Source organism: Epinephelus lanceolatus, chromosome 24, assembly GCF_041903045.1.
Source record: "Epinephelus lanceolatus isolate andai-2023 chromosome 24, ASM4190304v1, whole genome shotgun sequence".
NCBI classification, from domain to species: domain Eukaryota; kingdom Metazoa; phylum Chordata; class Actinopteri; order Perciformes; family Serranidae; genus Epinephelus; species Epinephelus lanceolatus.
In genome coordinates, this window is record NC_135757.1 from 262,806 (window position 1) to 283,949 (window position 21,144).

The 21,144-nt window shown below is 40.7% G+C and overlaps 1 protein-coding gene across 1 annotated transcript in view; it reads right to left on the reverse strand.

The window, feature by feature from the left end:
• Nucleotides 1-496: 496 nt before the first annotated feature.
• LOC117250227 (T-box transcription factor TBX19-like) overlaps nt 497-21,144 on the reverse strand; it is a 35,145-nt gene continuing 14,497 nt past the window's right edge. The window contains exons 4-9 of the mRNA XM_078165923.1: nt 11,272-11,406; nt 7,366-7,427; nt 6,994-7,052; nt 5,886-6,044; nt 939-1,092; nt 497-860 (exon numbers count right to left, since the gene is read on the reverse strand). Of these exons, the coding sequence (XP_078022049.1) occupies nt 695-860; nt 939-1,092; nt 5,886-6,044; nt 6,994-7,052; nt 7,366-7,427; nt 11,272-11,406 (735 nt within the window). The 3' untranslated portion in view covers nt 497-694. The remainder of the gene's footprint in view (nt 861-938; nt 1,093-5,885; nt 6,045-6,993; nt 7,053-7,365; nt 7,428-11,271; nt 11,407-21,144) is intronic.

Here is a 21,144-nt window from a genome sequence, read left to right on the forward strand (position 1 = left end):
GTCACCAGTAGCCACCACTGGTCACCAGTAGCCACCAGTGGTCACCAATACCCACCAGTGGTCACCAGTAGCCACCAGTGTTCATCAGTGGTCACCAGTGGTCACCAGTAGCCACCAGTGGTCCACAGTAGTCACAAGTGGTCACCAGTAGCCACCAGTGGTCACCAGTGGTCATCAGTAGCCACCAGTGGTCCACAGTAGTCACAAGTGGTCACCAGTAGCCACCAGTGGTCACCAGTGGTCATCAGTAGCCACCAGTGGTCACCGGTGGTCATCAGCGGTCACCAGTAGCCACCAGTGGTCATCAGTGGTCACCAGTAGCCACCAGTAGCCACCAGTGGTCATCAGTGGTCACCAGTAGCCACCAGTGGTCACCAGTGGTCACCAGTAGCCACCAGTGGTCACCAGCAGCCACCAGCAGCCACCAGTAGCCACCGGTGGTCATCAGTGGTCACCAGTAGCCACCAGTGGTCACCAGCAGCCACCAGTGGTCTACAGTGGTCACCAGTGGTCATCAGTGGTCACCAGTAGCCACCAGTGGTCACCAGCAGCCACCAGTAGCCACCAGTGGTCACCAGCAGCCACCAGTGGTCTCCAGTAGCCACCAGTGGTCACCTGCAGCCACCAGTGGTCACTAGCAGCCACCAGTGGTCACCAGTAGCCTTCACCTCCATTCGACCAATCACATCCCTCCTCAGAAGGAGTGGGTGGGGCCAGGTGGCCATCCGGCACCGCCCACTCGACCGTGACTGGGTGGCTGTATCAGGCTGTCGCTGCTGATTGGTCCGTGGAGAGTGGTGCAAGGTGAGTGGGCAGGGCTTAGCTCAGTGCATCCGACGGTCCACAGACAGGGATACTGACTGAACAGAAACATGTTTACATTTACATACAGGAAGTCATCAACCTTTAACCTTATATGGTGATGGGCAGGGCCTTACCTGGAGTTATGAGGAGGAGGAGGAGGCTGTGAGGAAGGAGCGCTGCTAGTCAAGGGGAGGGAGGGGGGAGAGGACAGGGAGGAAGAGGAGGAGGAGGGGGGACGAGGGGAGGAGCTGCTCCATCCGTCTGATAACACTCCTTCAGACAGACACACTGACACAACATGTAAACATGTAAACAAATCTGTTGTTTATATAAAAGCTGAACTCCTTCAGACAGACACACTGACACAACATGTAAACATGTAAACAAATCTGTTGTTTATATAAAAGCTGAACTCCTTCAGACAGACACACTGACACAACATGTAAACATGTAAACAAATCTGTTGTTTATATAAAAGCTGAACTCCTTCAGACAGACACACTGACACAACATGTAAACATGTAAACAAATCTGTTGTTTATATAAAAGCTGAACTCCTTCAGACAGACACACTGACACAAACAGGTAAACATGTAAACAAATCTGTTGTTTATATAAAAGCTGAACTCCTTCAGACAGACACACTGACACAACATGTAAACATGTAAACAAATCTGTTGTTTATATAAAAGCTGAACTCCTTCAGACAGACACACTGACACAAACATGTAAACATGTAAACAAATCTGCTGTTTCTATAAAAGCTGAACTACTTCAGACACACTGACACAACACGTAAACATGTAAACAAATCTGTTGTTTATATACACACACTGTTAGTATATATACTCTAAATGTATATGTGTATAAATGTATGTTGATGTTTGTATATATACTCTAAATGTATATGTGTATAAATGTATGTTGATGTTAGTATATACTCTAAATGTATATGTGTATCAATGTATGTTGATGTTTGTATATATATTCATAATGTATATGTGTATAAATGTATGTTGATGTTTGTATATATACTCTAAATGTATATGTGTATAAATGTATGTTGATGTTAGTGTATACTCTAAATGTATATGTGTATAAATGTATGTTGATGTTTGTATATATACTCTAAATGTATATGTGTATAAATGTATGTTGATGTTTGTATATATACTCTAAATGTATATGTGTATAAATGTATGTTGATGTTAGTGTATACTCTAAATGTATATGTGTATAAATGTATGTTGATGTTTGTATATATACTCATAATGTATATGTGTATAAATGTATGTTGATGTTAGTATATACTCATAATGTATATGTGTTTAAATGTATGATGTTAGTATATATACTCATAATGTATATGTGTATAAATGTATGTTGATGTTAGTATATATACTCTAAATGTATATGTGTATAAATGTATGTTGATGTTTGTATATATACTCTAAATGTATATATATATACAGTACAGGCCAAAAGTTTGGACACACCTTCTCATTCAATGCGTTTTCTTTATTTTCATGACTATTTACATTGTAGATTCTCACTGAAGGCATCAAAACTATGAATGAACACATGTGGAGTTATGTACTTAACAAAAAAAGGTGAAATAACTGAAAACATGTTTTATATTCTAGTTTCTTCAAAATAGCCACCCTTTGCTCTGATTACTGCTTTGCACACTCTTGGCATTCTCTCCATGAGCTTCAAGAGGTAGTCACCTGAAATGGTTTCCACTTCACAGGTGTGCCTTATCAGGGTTAATTAGTGGAATTTCTTGCTTTATCAATGGGGTTGGGACCATCAGTTGTGTTGTGCAGAAGTCAGGTTAATACACAGCCGACAGCCCTATTGGACAACTGTTAAAATTCATATTATGGCAAGAACCAATCAGCTAACTAAAGAAAAACGAGTGGCCATCATTACTTTAAGAAATGAAGGTCAGTCAGTCCGGAAAATTGCAAAAACTTTAAATGTGTCCCCAAGTGGAGTCGCAAAAACCATCAAGCGCTACAACGAAACTGGCACACATGAGGACCGACCCAGGAAAGGAAGACCAAGAGTCACCTCTGCTTCTGAGGATAAGTTCATCCGAGTCACCAGCCTCAGAAATGGCAAGTTAACAGCAGCTCAGATCAGAGACCAGATGAATGCCACACAGAGTTCTAGCAGCAGACCCATCTCTAGAACAACTGTTAAGAGGAGACTGCGCCAATCAGGCCTTCATGGTCAAATAGCTGCTAGGAAACCACTGCTAAGGAGAGGCAACAAGCAGAAGAGATTTGTTTGGGCCAAGAAACACAAGGAATGGACATTAGACCAGTGGAAATCTGTGCTTTGGTCTGATGAGTCCAAATTTGAGATCTTTGGTTCCAACCGCCGTGTCTTTGTGAGACGCAGAAAAGGTGAACGGATGGATTCCACATGCCTGGTTCCCACTGTGAAGCATGGAGGAGAAGGTGTGATGGTGTGGGGGTGTTTTGCTGGTGACACTGTTGGGGATTTATTCAAAATTGAAGGCACACTGAACCACAGCATCCTGCAGCGACATGCCATCCCATCTGGTTTGCGTTTAGTTGGACGATCATTTATTTTTCAACAGGACAATGACCCCAAACACACCTCCAGGCTGTGTAAGGGCTATTTGACCAAGAAGGAGAGTGATGGAGTGCTGCGGCAGATGACCTGGCCTCCACAGTCACCGGACCTGAACCCAATCCAGATGGTTTGGGGTGAGCTGGACCGCAGAGTGAAGGCAAAGGGGCCAACAAGTGCTAAACACCTCTGGGAACTCCTTCAAGACTGTTGGAAAACCATTTCAGGTGACTACCTCTTGAAGCTCATGGAGAGAATGCCAAGAGTGTGCAAAGCAGTAATCAGAGCAAAGGGTGGCTATTTTGAAGAAACTAGAATATAAAACATGTTTTCAGTTATTTCACCTTTTTTTGTTAAGTACATAACTCCACATGTGTTCATTCATAGTTTTGATGCCTTCAGTGAGAATCTACAATGTAAATAGTCATGAAAATAAAGAAAACGCATTGAATGAGAAGGTGTGTCCAAACTTTTGGCCTGTACTGTACATGTATGTTGATGTTTGTATATATACTCTAAATGTATATGTGTATAAATGTATGTTGATGTTAGTATATATACTCTAAATGTATATGTGTATAAATGTATGTTGATGTTAGTATATATACTCTAAATGTATATGTGTATAAATGTATGTTGATGTTTGTATATATACTCTAAATGTATATGTGTATAAATGTATGTTGATGTTAGTATATATACTCTAAATGTATATGTGTATAAATGTATGTTGATGTTTGTATATATACTCTAAATGTATATGTGTATAAATGTATGTTGATGTTAGTATATACTCTAAATGTATATGTGTATACATGTATGTTGATGTTTGTATATATACTCTAAATGTATATGTGTATAAATGTATGTTGATGTTAGTATATATACTCATAATGTATGTGTGTATAAATGTATGATGATGTTAGTATATACTCTAAATGTATATGTGTATAAATGTATGTTGATGTTAGTATATATACTCATAATATATATGTGTAAAAATGTATGTTGATGTTAGTATATATACTCATAATGTATATGTGTATAAATGTATGTTGATGTTAGTATATATACTCATAATATATATGTGTATAAATGTATGTTGATGTTAGTATATATACTCATAATGTATATGTGTATAAATGTATGTTGATGTTAGTATATATACTCATAATGTATATGTGTATAAATGTATGTTGATGTTAGTATATATACTCATAATGTATATGTGTATAAATGTATGTTGATGTTAGTATATATACTCATAATGTATATGTGTATAAATGTATGTTGATGTTAGTATATATACTCTAATTGTATATGTGTATAAATGTATGTTGATGTTTGTATATATACTCATAATGTATATATGTATAAATGTATGTTGATGTTAGTATATATACTCATAATATATATGTATAAAAATGTATGTTGATGTTAGTATATATACTCATAATGTATATGTGTATAAATGTATGTTGATGTTAGTATATATACTCTAATTGTATATGTGTATAAATGTATGTTGATGTTAGTATATATACTCATAATGTATATATGTATAAATGTATGTTGATGTTAGTATATATACTCATAATATATATGTGTAAAAATGTATGTTGATGTTAGTATATATACTCTAATTGTATATGTGTATAAATGTATGTTGATGTTAGTATATATACTCATAATGTATATATGTATAAATGTATGTTGATGTTAGTATATATACTCATAATATATATGTGTAAAAATGTATGTTGATGTTAGTATATATACTCATAATGTATATGTGTATACATTATGAGTATATATAATGTATATGTGTATAAATGTATGTTGATGTTAGTATATATACTCTAATTGTATATGTGTATAAATGTATGTTGATGTTAGTATATATACTCTAAATGTATATGTGTATAAATGTATGTTGATGTTTGTATATATACTCATAATGTATATGTGTATAAATGTATGTTGATGTTTGTATATATACTCTAAATGTATATGTGTATAAATGTATGTTGATGTTTGTATATATACTCTAAATGTATATGTGTATAAATGTATGTTGATGTTTGTATATATACTCTAAATGTATATGTGTATAAATGTATGCTAATGTTTGTATTTACAGTATGTATTTATGTGAATAAATGTTTTTATATAAAATATAAATAAATGCATGTGAGGGTTTGTTTAAATACTCTAAATGTATATAGATATATGTTAATGCTTGTATATGCAAATAAATAAATATATAAATATGTATATTTATAATTTAAATATAAATGTATATTATATATATACACATTATGTTACATGTGTATATATCGTAAATGAAGCTGTAAAGTTTGTATAAAAATGCTTTTAAATGTCTGTTTAATTCATCTTATAGATAAATGTGCTTTGTTATATTTAATGTGAATACATGTATATAAAGTACAGTACACCCTCACACACACACACGGAGTCACCTGAGGAGTGTGTGCGGTGCGGCAGGTAGGTGGTGGGGTAAGGTGTGTGTCGCCCGGGGTAACCATGGTGTTTGTAACCGTGGTGATGATGGGATGTCAGCGGGAGGCTGCTGCCATAAGGAAAAGCTCCACCCCCTCCGGCCGAGCACAGAGACCAGCCTGACACACACACACACACACACACACATATATATATATATATATATATTAAATGCTGCCACAGAATAAATTCTAAATTATGTAACAATCAATATTTCCTACAATATATATATAATATCAATATAATTAATACACTTTAATTTCTAATTCTAATCTTAACAATTGACAGTTTTTTTCTACATATAAGAATTAGAAACTGAAATTAGTAATTTGTTTTTATAAATGTCTTTTGAATATTAGAATAAAATTATATATATACATATATATATATATATATATGTATATATATATATATATATATATCCACAGATATACATTTAACATGATTAAAACATGAATACATAAAAAACATTTGGAAACAAACATTTTAACATTTTACTACAGTTATATATTTCTAAATTAAAGTGTTAAAACAAAAACTGCAGTAAAGAAACGTGTTTTATTTTTCTGGATTTTACCTGCACTCTGTTTATTGTGTATTTTTGTATCCACGAAATTATATTTTAAATATACTGTAATAATAATAAAGATATATATTCCTTACAAACCAATGTTCAATTTTATAACAGTAATATTTAAAATCTTCAATCTTACAATTAGAAACATTTTTGGCAAGTTATATAATCAGTATAAAAACATATACATATACTTCTTTCTATTGTATATAAATGTAAAATATAAAAATACATATAATATAAACACTGACACTTTTGCATTGGTAGGTTCATCATGATACAATTATAATTAATTAAACACACTGTTTACAAACAAACAACAAACACAGACTGGATTTAAACTGTATAAATCATTTTGTATATATTCTATATTGTGTTTATATATTTTGTGTATACATATAATTGTTAGTATCGATATATGATTATTTATTTATATAAATAAATGAATTACTGTGTGAGAGGAATAAGAATAAGATAAACATGTTCAGACTCACATTGCTGAATCCCGACACGACTCTCTGATGACTCTGCTAAGCTCCGTCCACCCGAGTTCCTGAGGTGGATAAATCAAACGCCATATAACACAGTGTGTGTGTGTGTATAAATGTGTGTGTATATATGTGTGTGTGTGTGTGTGTGTGTGTGAGTCACTTGACATGGTCTCTCCAAACAGTGACACCTGAGGCCAATAATGACTCTCTAATCACCTGCTAATGCTAACTTCACCTATTATCCTAGTGAAAAACGCTAAGCGCTAAGTGTCACACTCTCCTCTCAAAGTATCAGCAGTAATCTGCACTGTTATTAGTTTATGGGTTTATCACATGTATCAATCCGCTGCTGAAAGTAGTCCCTGACAGTCTCACCTCTCTTTGGCGTCCAGGAAGGCCTTAGCGAACGGGTTGTATTTGATCTTCAGAGCCGTGATCTGCACGGAAAAACAATCACAGCCGACATGTCACTGATTCTTATCTGTAAATAAAAACATGCACCTGTTTCCTGTTATGACATGTTGTTATTTATTTATAACTTTAAAACCTGAAGCTATATAATGATAATGTTTACTGTCAGTGCTACATGTTGTTTACTACACAACACTGTGTATAAACAAACAGACCAGAATCACCGCCTCTGTGAACCCATCAAGTTTCAGTTACAGTTTGTGGATGTTTGTGCCAAATTAGAAGACATTACCTCAAGGTATACTCAAGATATCAAGTTCAGAGTCACAGTGACCTTCATCTTTGACAACCACCAAAATGTAGTCAGATCATCAGTGCCTCATTGTGGATGTTTGTGCCAAATTAAGAAAAAAATCCCTCAAGATCCTCAACTTTAGCTATTATTTTCATGAGAATGCAATGGATGCAAGGTCATGGTGACTTTTGACCTTTGACCACCAAATTCTGATCAGATCACTGATAAGTCAAAGTGGACATTTGTGCCAAATGAGAAGAAATGTCCCCAAAGCATACTTGAGACATCACGTTCGCCAGTATGAGACAAATGGATAAACGTGTAAGAGGGGCCTCCGCAATGCCAGAGCAAACTATTACTCAGCATTAATAGAAGAAAACAAGAATAACCCCAGGTTTCTTTTCAGCACTGTAGCCAGGCTGACTGAGAGTCAAAGCTCTATTGAGCCTTGTATTCCTTTAGCCCTTAGCAGTAATGATTTTATGAGCTTTTTTAATGACAAAATTCTGACTATTAGAGGCAAAATTCATGACCTCCTGTCCTCAGATAGTACCTATCTAACCTCAAACACAGCTGCAAGACCTAATATATATTTAGATTGCTTCTCCCCAATTTCTCTTCAAGAATTGACAGCAGTGATTTCTTCATCTAAATCATCAACGTGTCTCTTAGACCCCATCCCAACTAGGCTACTTAAGGAGGTCTTTCCTTTAGTTAACACTCATATATTAGATATGATCAATATATCCTTATTAACAGGCTATGTACCACAGTCTTTTAAGGTAGCTGTAATTAAACCTCTACTAAAAAAGCCCACCCTGGATCCAGAGGTGTTAGCCAACTATAGACCAATATCTAATCTTCCCTTTCTGTCAAAGATCCTTGAGAAAGTAGTCGCAGACCAGCTGTGTGATTTTCTCCATGATAATAATTTATTTGAGGAATTTCAGTCAGGATTTAGAGTGCATCATAGCACTGAGACAGCACTAGTTAAAATTACAAATGACCTTCTGATTGCTTCAGACAAAGGACTTGTCTCTGTACTTGTTTTATTAGATCTTAGTGCAGCGTTTGACACAATTGACCATCAAATTCTACTGCAGAGACTGGATCACTTAATTGGCCTAAAAGGTTCTGCACTAAGCTGGTTTAAATCTTATTTATCTGATCGTTTTCAGTTTGTTCACGTTCATAATGAATCATCCTTACGTACTAAAGTTTGTTTTGGAGTTCCGCAAGGTTCTGTGCTCGGACCAATCCTATTTACTCTCTATATGCTTCCTTTAGGTAACATCATTAGAAATTCCTCTGTAAATTTCCATTGTTATGCGGATGATACTCAGTTGTATTTATCGATGAAGCCAGAAGAAAGTAATTAATTAAAGCAGCTGTGTGGAACTTTTCGTTTTCGTTGATTATAGCGCCCCTTTGGTCGAAGCGTTATGACACCCACAGCCTGGTGTCGTAAAATTCCGACGGCAGCCGGCAATTACCGCATGCATTTGTTTTGGAGAGCGAGAGGATTAACTAACGTCAGGTCAGTCCAAGTAATTAGTGGAAACAGCAAAATTACTCAGTAAATTCTCCTGTCGTGTTTCTGTTCTGATCTAATCTAATCTGTTGTGTATTTTGAGCTACTAAGGCTACCGTAGTAGTGTGAGCCTCAAGTTATTCTGGGTAATGTAGTAACTGTTGTTGTGCTACTGGAAACAATGAGAAGCAGCCGTGTATGTTCGGTGTAAGGAGGAATAAACAGTTAACAAGTCATCTGCTGAGTCCGCATTATTATGTGAAAAGAATACTCCGACGATTTGGGAGTTATGCCCTTTCTCTATCATTTTCATATTGAGACAGCGGTTAGCAGTACATCTTGCGCGGAGGGATACACCGGTGAGCAACAGCTGCAGCTGGCTCTGGGACAGGTACGCTAGGTCACTCGGTAAAAGCAAACAAAGAGACGACACGGACGATATTACTCACCCGACTGAAAGCTGTCCATCAGGTCCTGCAGGCCTGGGGCGTTTTTTCCAGTTCATCTTAGGAACATGTAAAAAGTTTCAATCACGCCAGGATTAGTGATTGCTGCAAAGTTTTCACTCCTTGTGATGCACTCTCTGCGGCGGTTTTCCTCCTGATGATATATCTCCCCAACAATGGTAGCACCGAATCCCATTCTGTGCAGTAAAATGGGAGCAGAGGATTCAGCCTCTCTTCTCGCCTGCTCAACATTCAACACATGGAGTTCCTCACCTGTGCACGCTGGCTCAAACAGGTATGGCTCTGGATCTGTGTCCGCTACAAGAAACTCTTCAAAATCGCGTTCAAAGTCGTCCATTGCAGCTACTATAGTCCGGAGAAATCGCTAGGCTAAATAAACAGCTGAGTTTTGTTTACAAGCTAGGTCTGTGCCTGCTCACCAGTGTATCCCTCCGCGGATCACAGCGCAGGATGTACTGACCCCCTATAAGCGCAATGCTAACCGCTGAGACCCAGCCACTGGACGTACAGACACAAAAAAGATATCGATCATGTTGTCTCAATATGAAAATGATAGAGAAAGGGCATAACTCCCAAATCGTCGGAGTATTCTTTTATGTGAAGATACACAGTGAAGACATAACATAATCCTAACACAGCAAAGCTGTTACCTGCAGCCTTCGCTTGCAAAGCTAACGCTACTAACGTTAGGTCAGTCCAAGTAATTAGTGGAAACATGCTAACATGCTAACGTTACACACAAATTAGTAGTAATGTAAGACCTGTTCATAAATGTTCTGGTGTAGCTCTGAATTTCTTATAATCTGAGGACAACTGCCTGCTGTATATTTGTGTTCATGGTCACAGTCACAGATCATTTTACATGATGCTCCTGCGTCATCCTCCATGACATCAAAATTACAACCAAGTCCTCATAGATACATCTGGTAAAACTGTTAGGTGTTACGTGTTCAGCAATGCCCGCTGCGTACTGCTTACTCAAAGAACACTGTAAACACGGCTCCTTCTTCTGTGGTTTAATCGCTGCGGGCTGCTGCGGGCGAGCATAATCACTTCTGCCTCGGGTGCCGTATTCTGGTTTGCTGACTTCCGCTGTGGGTCCGACCCGAGCGAGGCTACACTAAATAGCCATATAGAGAAAGGCTTTTTTGTCGCTGTTGGGTTCAAATAAATATGCGGATCTTCAAGGGGGGGTGAAACGAACTAGGGACAGTTTTATTAATGGTAAAAAGTTCTGCACAGCTGCTTTAACTAAACTTCATAATTGCCTTAAAGACATAAAAACTTGGATGAGCACCAATTTCCTGATGTTAAATTCAGACAAAACTGAAGTTATTGTTCTTGGTCCCAAACAACTCAAAGACTCTTTATCTGATGACATAGTTTCTCTAGATGGCATTGCTCTGGCACTAGCACTACCGTAAGAAACCTCGGAGTAACATTTGATCAAGATTTTTAATGAAATTGAATGAAATTTAACTCCACCAAATTCTGATCAGTTAATCCTTGAAGAATTTAGTATATACTTGTACGTGTGTGTACTTGTACGTGTGTATGTACAGTATGTGTGTGAGTACCTCTTCGTTCTGGTAGGCGGTGACGGCAATGAACTGCGTCTCCTTGAAGGACACATTGGAGACGAGACGATGACGTGAGCCGACACACACGATGTGGAGCTGTGGCTCGTACTTATGGAGAGAGTTCAACATGATCTGAGGACACACGGAGACAGAGACATGTGTTCGTACACCGTTGTACTGACGCCAAGGTTTTACCATAACCATCAGTTATCAATAATCTAGTTTAAAAAGGGGCGGGGCCAGACTGAGAGGAATTCATGGATTCCATATGAATCAGCAAGAAAGCAGTTGTAGCACCTTGCCCAGAAACCAGTAGGGGAGCTAACCAGTGAGTGTCTGGTGGTCAGGCCTGAACCAACGGGGCTCTGCTGGATACAGCACAAACACTCTACACAGAGCCACCACCCTGTGGACCCACCTCTGGATGGAAGGCATGGGTACTGAGGTCGGGTAAAGTTTACAGACGTGGTGGGGAAGGAACAGAAGCTGGTGTGGGAGGTGGAGTAGTACCAACAAGCTATAGTTGGGCTCACCTATATGTACAGTGGTGGTTCTTTAACCAAAGTCCTGGAGAGGTGCTGGACTCTCACCTTTTCCAGAACTGCCTATGACAAGGGGCAGGTGTGGGGATACCCACAAGCTCCTGGCTGAGCACCGCTGTGTTACCAAGTTGCTGAGAGGAGCGCCAAACAGCAGTTCAGAGTACCCGGTCTTCTCAGAGTCTTTGGGTGGTGTCCTAGAAGGGTAACCAGGGACTCTGTAGTTCTTCTAAGGGGCTTCAATGTTTACGTGGGCAATAAGTCATGGATTAGCCAAAAAGACCACCATGTTCAAGCACAGGGAGGCTCATAAGTATACCTGGTACAAGAACACCCATGGCCAAAGATCAGTGATTGATTTTCATGGTCATATCATCAGATCAGCAGACGTTTGTCTCGGACACTCAGATGAAGAGAGTAGCAGAGCTGTCAACTGATCACCACCTGGTGGTGAGTTGGATCAGATGGTGGGGAGGCTGCTGGACAGACCAGGTAAACCCAAACGTGTAGTGAGGGTGAACAGGGAACATCTGGCTGAGGCCCCTGTCCGTCAGCATGTTACACGGCCAGTCACCATTATTTTTAAACTGCGTCCAGCAGTGTTTTAAGGAAATGCGGCAGGACAACAATGAAAGTTAAGGCGGCGAAAGTCAAAGCAGGGGTGGGAGGGGTGGTGGATGGGTCCAAAAACCACCGACTTTCAAGGGGGGAAAATTGACATTGCATGTAACAGGGTGAAGTTGACACGGCTTCCCAGAACATCAACAACCAACACACCCAAGGTACCTTGGATGTCATATGTGGACATGGAAAGTCCATGACCAAATGTGGACATGTGATGAGGTCGCAGTGAGAATGTGTTGACAGACCAGAGTGGTGAATCGTATTTTTGAAAAAGTGGACCGGGGGGTGTGCTGCAATTATCGGGGTATCACACTGCTCAGCTTCCTCAAGAAAGTCTACTTCAGGGTGCTAAACATGAGGCTCAGACCAATTGTTGAACAAGTGATGTGGACTCTGTTCTGGATGTGGAACAGTGGACCAGACGTCTCATTTAAGAACACTGTGTACATATGGCTCTTGTCCGTACGTTTGGCTCTTGTCCAAACATTTGGCTTTGTCAGTACATTTGGCTGTTTTCTGAACGTGTGGCTCTTGTCTGAATGTTTGGCTCTTGTCCGTAAGTTTGACTTTGTCAGTACATTTGGCTGTTTTCTGAACGTTTGGCTCATCTGTACGTTTGGCTCTTGTCCGAACGTTTGGCTCTTGTCAGTACATTTGGCTCTTGTCCGAACGTTTGGCTTTTGTTCGTACACATGGCTCTTGTCTGTATGTTTGGCTCTTGTCCGAACGTTTGGCTCTTGTCCGAACGTTTGGCTTTTATTCGTGCATAAAGCTCTCGTCTGTATGTTTGGCTCTTGTTTGTATGTTTGGCTTTTATTCGTACATATGGCTCTTGTCCGTACATATGGCTCTTGTCAGTACATTTGGCTCTTGTCCGAACGTTTGGCTTTTGTTCGTACATATGGCTCTTGTCTGTATGTTTGGCTCTTGTTCGTACATATGGCTCTTGTCAGTATGTTTGGCTCTTGTTCGTACATTTGGCTTTTATTTGTACATATGGCTCTTGTCTGTATGTTTGGCTCTTGTCCGTACGTTTGGCTTTTATTCGTACATATGGCTCTTGTCTGTATGTTTGGCTCTTGTCCGTACGTTTGGCTTTTATTCGTACATATGGCTCTTGTCAGTATGTTTGGCTCTTGTCCGTACGTTTGGCTTTTATTCGTACATATGGCTCTTGTCAGTATGTTTGGCTCTTGTTCGTACATATGGCTTTTATTTGTACATATGGCTCTTGTCAGTATGTTTGGCTCTTGTTCGTACGTTTGGCTTTTATTTGTACATTTGGCACTTGTCTGTATGTTTGGCTCTTGTCCCGAGCTCTTGTTTGCTGCTGCTGGACCACGGTGCTTGGAGCCGTGACTGGCTCAGTGGGAGTTGTAAATGGTTTCATGAATTTCTCCATGCTTTCTCTCAGAGCCTCTCTGACACCCTCTTGAGGAGTGAAAGGTCCTACCAGCTCAGGATATTGTGTGAGCTCCATGTCCAATATAGTGTGAGAGGTGTGATCCAACTGTTGAGCGGCCACAGGATATAAGGGAACCTCCATTGTTCCTCTGTCCTTCCCATTAGCAGCCATTTTGTGTGTGTTTTTTTTTTAAGCAGTTCCAGAAATAAAGATGATTCCTTTCTCACAACATGCCTGGGTTTATCTTCTTTGCCGTTCAATGTTTATTTTCTTCAGGTCCCGTCTGGGGTGCCATTATTTTATGTGACGGTTTGACTTGAGAGATTGGTTTTTAAGGGGTGCCAGTCAGGTATCCCTCCTGACATCTAGGATTGTTTTTGTTTGTTTGTTTGTTTCAGTCAAACACACACACCAGGACACACACTCAAAATATGCACCCTCAACATTGAATAAATAAATAAATAACCCAGCATGAAACAAGAACACAATATGATCATAGAAAACACACAAACACAATATTTCATTGCACATTCAATGTATTCAGAAGTTCTTCACTGTTGTGGAGCATTCAGAGTTCATGCAGGATTAATTCACAGTTCATATCCAGTGCCCACAAAACAAAATAGAAGAAAAAAAAAAGAATACTCCAGTTCAGGTTTTCCTGAAGACCTCAGCACTCCAGGGGTAAACCCGGTGCCTACAGGAAACACAACCAAACAACCTCAGTTTGGAGGGCCATTTGAGCAATACACCAACACAGTGTGAAAAACACATTTTAACAAGATACACAGTACAAAACAAAAACATTACTTTTAAGTCAACACAAAATCATTCACTCACGGTCGTCAGTCACATCAGTCAGTACGGAATCCGTTCCGGATTTTCCTTCTGCTGGTGCCTTTAGACTGACTCCACAGATGGTGACGTCAGCTGACAGCCAGAGCGACACGGTGCTAGAGGTAGTGAGTCAATATTAAGTAGTGAGCAGCCTGATCATAGGATGATGGTTTGTCAGATGGTTTGTCATACATAACCAGGACCAGGACTGAACACGGAAGCAGATTACTTTGAATGAAGCCACGAACCACGGACAAATCAGTGAGTAGTGGGTGTGTAAATAGGTGTGTCCAGGGGGTACGTCGGGCACCTGGCTCACAGGCTGTCACAGTTTGGCTCTTGTCCGTACGTTTGGCTCTTGTCTGTACGTTTGGCCCTTGTCCGAAAATGTGGCTTTTGTTCGTACGTACGGCTCTTGTCCGTATGTTTGGCTCTTGTCCGTACATTTGTCTCTCGTCCAAACGTTTGGCCCTTGTCCCAACATTTGGCTTTTGTTCGTACATATGGCTCTTGTCCAAACGTTTGGCTCTTGTCAGTACATCTGGCTCTTGTCTGTACATTTGGCCCTTGTCCGAAAATGTGGCTTTTGTTCGTAGGTATGGCTCTTGTCCGTACATTTGTCTCTCGTCCAAACGTTTGGCCCTTGTCCCAACATTTGGTTTTTGTTCGTACATATGGCTCTTGTCCAAACGTTTGGCTCTTGTCAGTACATTTGGCTCTTGTACGTACGTTTGGCTCTTGTCTGTACGTTTGGCCCTTGTCCGAAAATGTGGCTTTTGTTCATACATATGGCTCTTGTCCATATGTTTGGCTCTTGTCCGTACTTTTGTCTCTCGTCCAAACGTTTGGCCCTTGTCCGAACATTTGGCTTTTGTTCGTACATATGGCTCTTGTCCGTATGTTTGGCTCTTGTCTGTACGTTTGGGTCATGTCTGAACGTTTGGCCTTTGTCCAAACGTTTGGCCCTTGTCCCAACATTTGGCTTTTGTTCGTACATATGGCTCTTGTCCGAACATTTGGCTCTTGTCAGTATGTTTGGCTCTTGTCTGTACGTTTGGCTCTTGTCTGTACATTTGGCCCTTGTCTGTATGTTTGGCCCTTGTCCAAAAATGTGGCTTTTGTTCGTACATATGGCTCTTGTTCGTATGTTTGGCTCTTGTCCGTAAGTTTGGCTTTTGTCCGTACATTTGTCTCTCGTCCAAACGTTTGGCCCTTGTCCGAACATTTGGCTTTTGTTCATACATATGGCTCTTGTCCGTATGTTTGGCTCTTGTCTGTACGTTTGGGTCATGTCTGAACGTTTGGCCTTTGTCCAAACGTTTGGCCCTTGTCCGAACATTTGGCTTTTGTTCGTATATATGGCTCTTGTCGGTATGTTTGGCTCTTGTCCGTACGTTTGGCTCTTGTCCCGTACGTTTGGCTCTTGTCCGTACGTTTGGCTCTTGTCCAAACATTTTTCTCTCATCCGAACATTTGGCTCTTGTCCGTATATTTGGCTCTTGTCCAAACATTTGGTTCTTGTCCGAACATTTGGCTCTTGTCCGTATGTTTGGCTCTTGTCTGTATGTTTGGCTCTTGTCCGAACATTTGGCTCCTGTTCGTTTGTTAGGCTCTTGTCCGTATGTTTGGCTCTTGTCCGTACATTTGTCTCTCGTCCAAACGTTTGGCCCTTGTCCCAACATTTGGCTTTTGTTCGTACATATGGCTCTTGTCCAAACGTTTGGCTCTTGTCAGTACATCTGGCTCTTGTCAGTACATCTGGCTCTTGTCTGTACATTTGGCCCTTGTCCGAAAATGTGGCTTTTGTTCGTAGGTATGGCTCTTGTCCCTACATTTGTCTCTCGTCCAAACGTTTGGCCCTTGTCCCAACATTTGGTTTTTGTTCGTACATATGGCTCTTGTCCAAACGTTTGGCTCTTGTCAGTACATTTGGCTCTTGTACGTACGTTTGGCTCTTGTCTGTACGTTTGGCCCTTGTCCGAAAATGTGGCTTTTGTTCATACATATGGCTCTTGTCCATATGTTTGGCTCTTGTCCGTACTTTTGTCTCTCGTCCAAACGTTTGGCCGTTGTCCGAACATTTGGCTTTTGTTCGTACATATGGCTCTTGTCCGTATGTTTGGCTCTTGTCTGTACGTTTGGGTCATGTCTGAACGTTTGGCCTTTGTCCAAACGTTTGGCCCTTGTCCCAACATTTGGCTTTTGTTCGTACATATGGCTCTTGTCCGAACATTTGGCTCTTGTCAGTATGTTTGGCTCTTGTCTGTACGTTTGGCTCTTGTCTGTACATTTGGCCCTTGTCTGTATGTTTGGCCCTTGTCCAAAAATGTGGCTTTTGTTCGTACATATGGCTCTTGTTCGTATGTTTGGCTTTTGTCCGTACATTTGTCTCTCGTCCAAACGTTTGGCCCTTGTCCGAACATTTGGCTTTTGTTCGTACATATGGCTCTTGTCCGTATGTTTGGCTCTTGTCTGTACATTTGGGTCATGTCTGAACGTTTGGCCTTTGTCCAAACGTTTGGCCCTTGTCCGAACATTTGGCTTTTGTTCGTATATATGGCTCTTGTCGGTATGTTTGGCTCTTGTCCGTACGTTTGGCTCTTGTCCAAACATTTTTCTCTCATCCGAACATTTGGCTCTTGTCCGTATATTTGGCTCTTGTCCAAACATTTGGTTCTTGTCCGAACATTTGGCTCTTGTCTGTATGTTTGGCTCTTGTCCGAACATTTGGCTCCTGTTCGTTTGTTAGGCTCTTGTCCGTATGTTTGGCTCTTGTCCGTACATTTGTCTCTTGTCCGAACATTAGGCTCTTGTCCAAACATTTGGCTCTTGTCTGTATATTTGGCTCTTGTCCGTATGTTTGGCTCTTGTCTGTATGTTTGGCTCTTGTCTGTATGTTTGGCTCTTGTCCGAACATTTGGCTCTTGTCCAAACATTTGGCTCTTGTCTGTATGTTTGGCTCTTGTCCGAACATTTGGCTCTTGTCTGTATGTTTGGCTCTTGTCTGTATGTTTGGCTCTTGTCCGAACATTTGGCTCTTGTCCGTATGTTTGGCTCTTGTCTGTATGTTTGGCTCTTGTCCGAACATTTGGCTCTTGTCTGTATGTTTGGCTCTTGTCTGTATGTTTGGCTCTTGTCTGAACATTTGGCTCTTGTCCGTACGTTTGGCTCTTGTCCCGTACGTTTGGCTCTTGTCCGTCTGTATATTTGGCTCTTGTCCGAACATTTGGCTCTTGTCCGAACATTTGGCTCTTGTCCGTCTCTTTGGCTCTTGTCCGAATGTTTGGCTCTTGTCCGTATATTTGGCTCTTGTCCAAACATTTGGTTCTTGTCCGAACATTTGGCTCTTGTCCGTATGTTTGGCTCTTGTCTGAACATTTGGCTCCTGTTCGTTTGTTAGGCTCTTGTCCGTATGTTTGGCTCTTGTCCGTACATTTGTCTCTTGTCCGAACATTTGGCTCCTGTTCGTTTGTTAGGCTCTTGTCCGTATGTTTGGCTCTTGTCCGTACATTTGTCTCTTGTCCGAACATTAGGCTCTTGTCCAAACATTTGGCTCTTGTCTGTATATTTGGCTCTTGTCCAAACATTTGGTTCTTGTCTGAACATTTGGCTCTTGTCCGTCTGTTTGGCTATTGTCTGTATGTTTGGCTCTTGTCCGAACATTTGGCTCTTGTCCGTCTGTTTGGCTCTTGTCTGTATGTTTGGCTCTTGTCCGTCTGTTTGGCTCTTGTCTGTATGTTTGGCTCTTGTCCGAACATTTGGCTCTTGTCTGTATGTTTGGCTCTTGTCCGTCTGTTTGGCTCTTGTCCGAACATTTGGCTTTTGTCCGAACATTTGGCTCTTGTCTGTATGTTTGGCTCTTGTCCGTCTGTTTGGCTCTTGTCCGTCTGTTTGGCTTTTGTCTGTATGTTTGGCTCTTGTCCGAACATTTGGCTCTTGTCTGTATGTTTGGCTCTTGTCCGAACATTTGGCTCTTGTCTGTATGTTTGGCTCGTCTGTATGTTTGGCTCTTGTCCGTCTGTTTGGCTCTTGTCTGTATGTTTGGCTCTTGTCTGAACATTTGGCTCTTGTCCGTCTGTTTGGCTCTTGTCCGAACATTTGGCTCCTGTTCGTTTGTTAGGCTCTTGTCCGTACATTTGTCTCTTGTCCGAACATTAGGCTGTTGTCCAAACATTTGGCTCTTGTCCAAACATTTGGCTCTTGTCTGTATATTTGGCTCTTGTCCAAACATTTGGTTCTTGTCCGAACATTTGGCTCTTGTCCGTCTGTTTGGCTATTGTCTGTATGTTTGGCTCTTGTCCGAACATTTGGCTCTTGTCCGTCTGTTTGGCTCTTGTCTGTATGTTTGGCTCTTGTCCGTCTGTTTGGCTCTTGTCTGTATGTTTGGCTCTTGTCCGAACATTTGGCTCTTGTCTGTATGTTTGGCTCTTGTCCGTCTGTTTGGCTCTTGTCCGAACATTTAACTTTTGTCTGTATGTTTGGCTCTTGTCCGAACAATTGGCTCTTGTCTGTATGTTTGGCTCTTGTCCGTCTGTTTGGCTCTTGTCCGAACATTTAACTTTTGTCTGTATGTTTGGCTCTTGTCCGAACATTTGGCTCCTGTTCGTTTGTTAGGCTCTTGTCCGTATGTTTGGCTCTTGTCCGTACATTTGTCTCTTGTCCGAACATTAGGCTCTTGTCCAAACATTTGGCTCTTGTCTGTATATTTGGCTCTTGTCCAAACATTTGGTTCTTGTCTGAACATTTGGCTCTTGTCCGTCTGTTTGGCTATTGTCTGTATGTTTGGCTCTTGTCCGAACATTTGGCTCTTGTCCGTCTGTTTGGCTCTTGTCTGTATGTTTGGCTCTTGTCCGTCTGTTTGGCTCTTGTCTGTATGTTTGGCTCTTGTCCGAACATTTGGCTCTTGTCTGTATGTTTGGCTCTTGTCCGTCTGTTTGGCTCTTGTCCGAACATTTGGCTCTTGTCTGTATGTTTGGCTCTTGTCCGTCTGTTTGGCTCTTGTCCGTCTGTTTGGCTTTTGTCTGTATGTTTGGCTCTTGTCCGAACATTTGGCTCTTGTCTGTATGTTTGGCTCTTGTCCGTCTGTTTGGCTCTTGTCCGAACATTTGGCTCTTGTCTGTATGTTTGGCTCTTGTCCGTCTGTTTGGCTCTTGTCCGTCTGTTTGGCTTTTGTCTGTATGTTTGGCTCTTGTCCGAACATTTGGCTCTTGTCTATATGTTTGGCTCTTGTCCGAACATTTGGCTCTTGTCTGTATGTTTGGCTCGTCTGTATGTTTGGCTCTTGTCCGTCTGTTTGGCTCTTGTCTGTATGTTTGGCTCTTGTCTGTATGTTTGGCTCTTGTCTGAACATTTGGCTCTTGTCCGTCTGTTTGGCTCTTGTCCGAACATTTGGCTCCTGTTCGTTTGTTAGGCTCTTGTCCGTACATTTGTCTCTTGTCCGAACATTAGGCTGTTGTCCAAACATTTGGCTCTTGTCCAAACATTTGGCTCTTGTCTGTATATTTGGCTCTTGTCCAAACATTTGGTTCTTGTCCGAACATTTGGCTCTTGTCCGTCTGTTTGGCTATTGTCTGTATGTTTGGCTCTTGTCCGAACATTTGGCTCTTGTCCGTCTGTTTGGCTCTTGTCTGTATGTTTGGCTCTTGTCCGTCTGTTTGGCTCTTGTCTGTATGTTTGGCTCTTGTCCGAACGTTTGGCTCTTGTCTGTATGTTTGGCTCTTGTCCGTCTGTTTGGCTCTTGTCCGAACATTTAACTTTTGTCTGTATGTTTGGCTCTTGTCCGAACATTTGGCTCTTGTCTGTATGTTTGGCTCTTGTCCGTCTGTTTGGCTCTTGTCTGTATGTTTGGCTCTTGTCTGTATGTTTGGCTCTTGTCTGAACATTTGGCTCTTGTCCGTCTGTTTGGCTCTTGTCTGTATGTTTGGCTCTTGTCCGAACATTTGGCTCTTGTCCGTCTGTTTGGCTCTTGTCTGTATGTTTGGCTCTTGTCCGAACATTTGGCTCTTGTCCGTCTGTTTGGCTCTTGTCTGTATGTTTGGCTCTTGTCTGTACATTTTTAGTATGGATCTTATGCAGTGTTTTATTAATGAATAATTTTAGGAGAATGAGCTGCAAGGACAGTAGTTACTGTTCTATTTATTTTCTTTTATTGTAAGTTTTTTATTTAATCTGTGTAATACAGTCACAGTCAGTGCAATTATCTGTGTTTGAGGACTTATACACTTTTAGTGGGGCGGTGCAATATATGTTATATAGAGTGTCCTGTAATGTTATTGTACAATTGTACGATTACTTTATTGCATTGTGATACATATGAGTGATGAACTGTAATTGCAGCTGTGGCACTATTGTCCAAGACAAATTTCCCTCCTTGGACAATAAAGTTTAACCTTATCCTTATCCTTAAAATGAGATCACCGGTGTTTTCCCTCGTAGGGCTGCTGGAGGGGGCATGGGAGTTTGTCC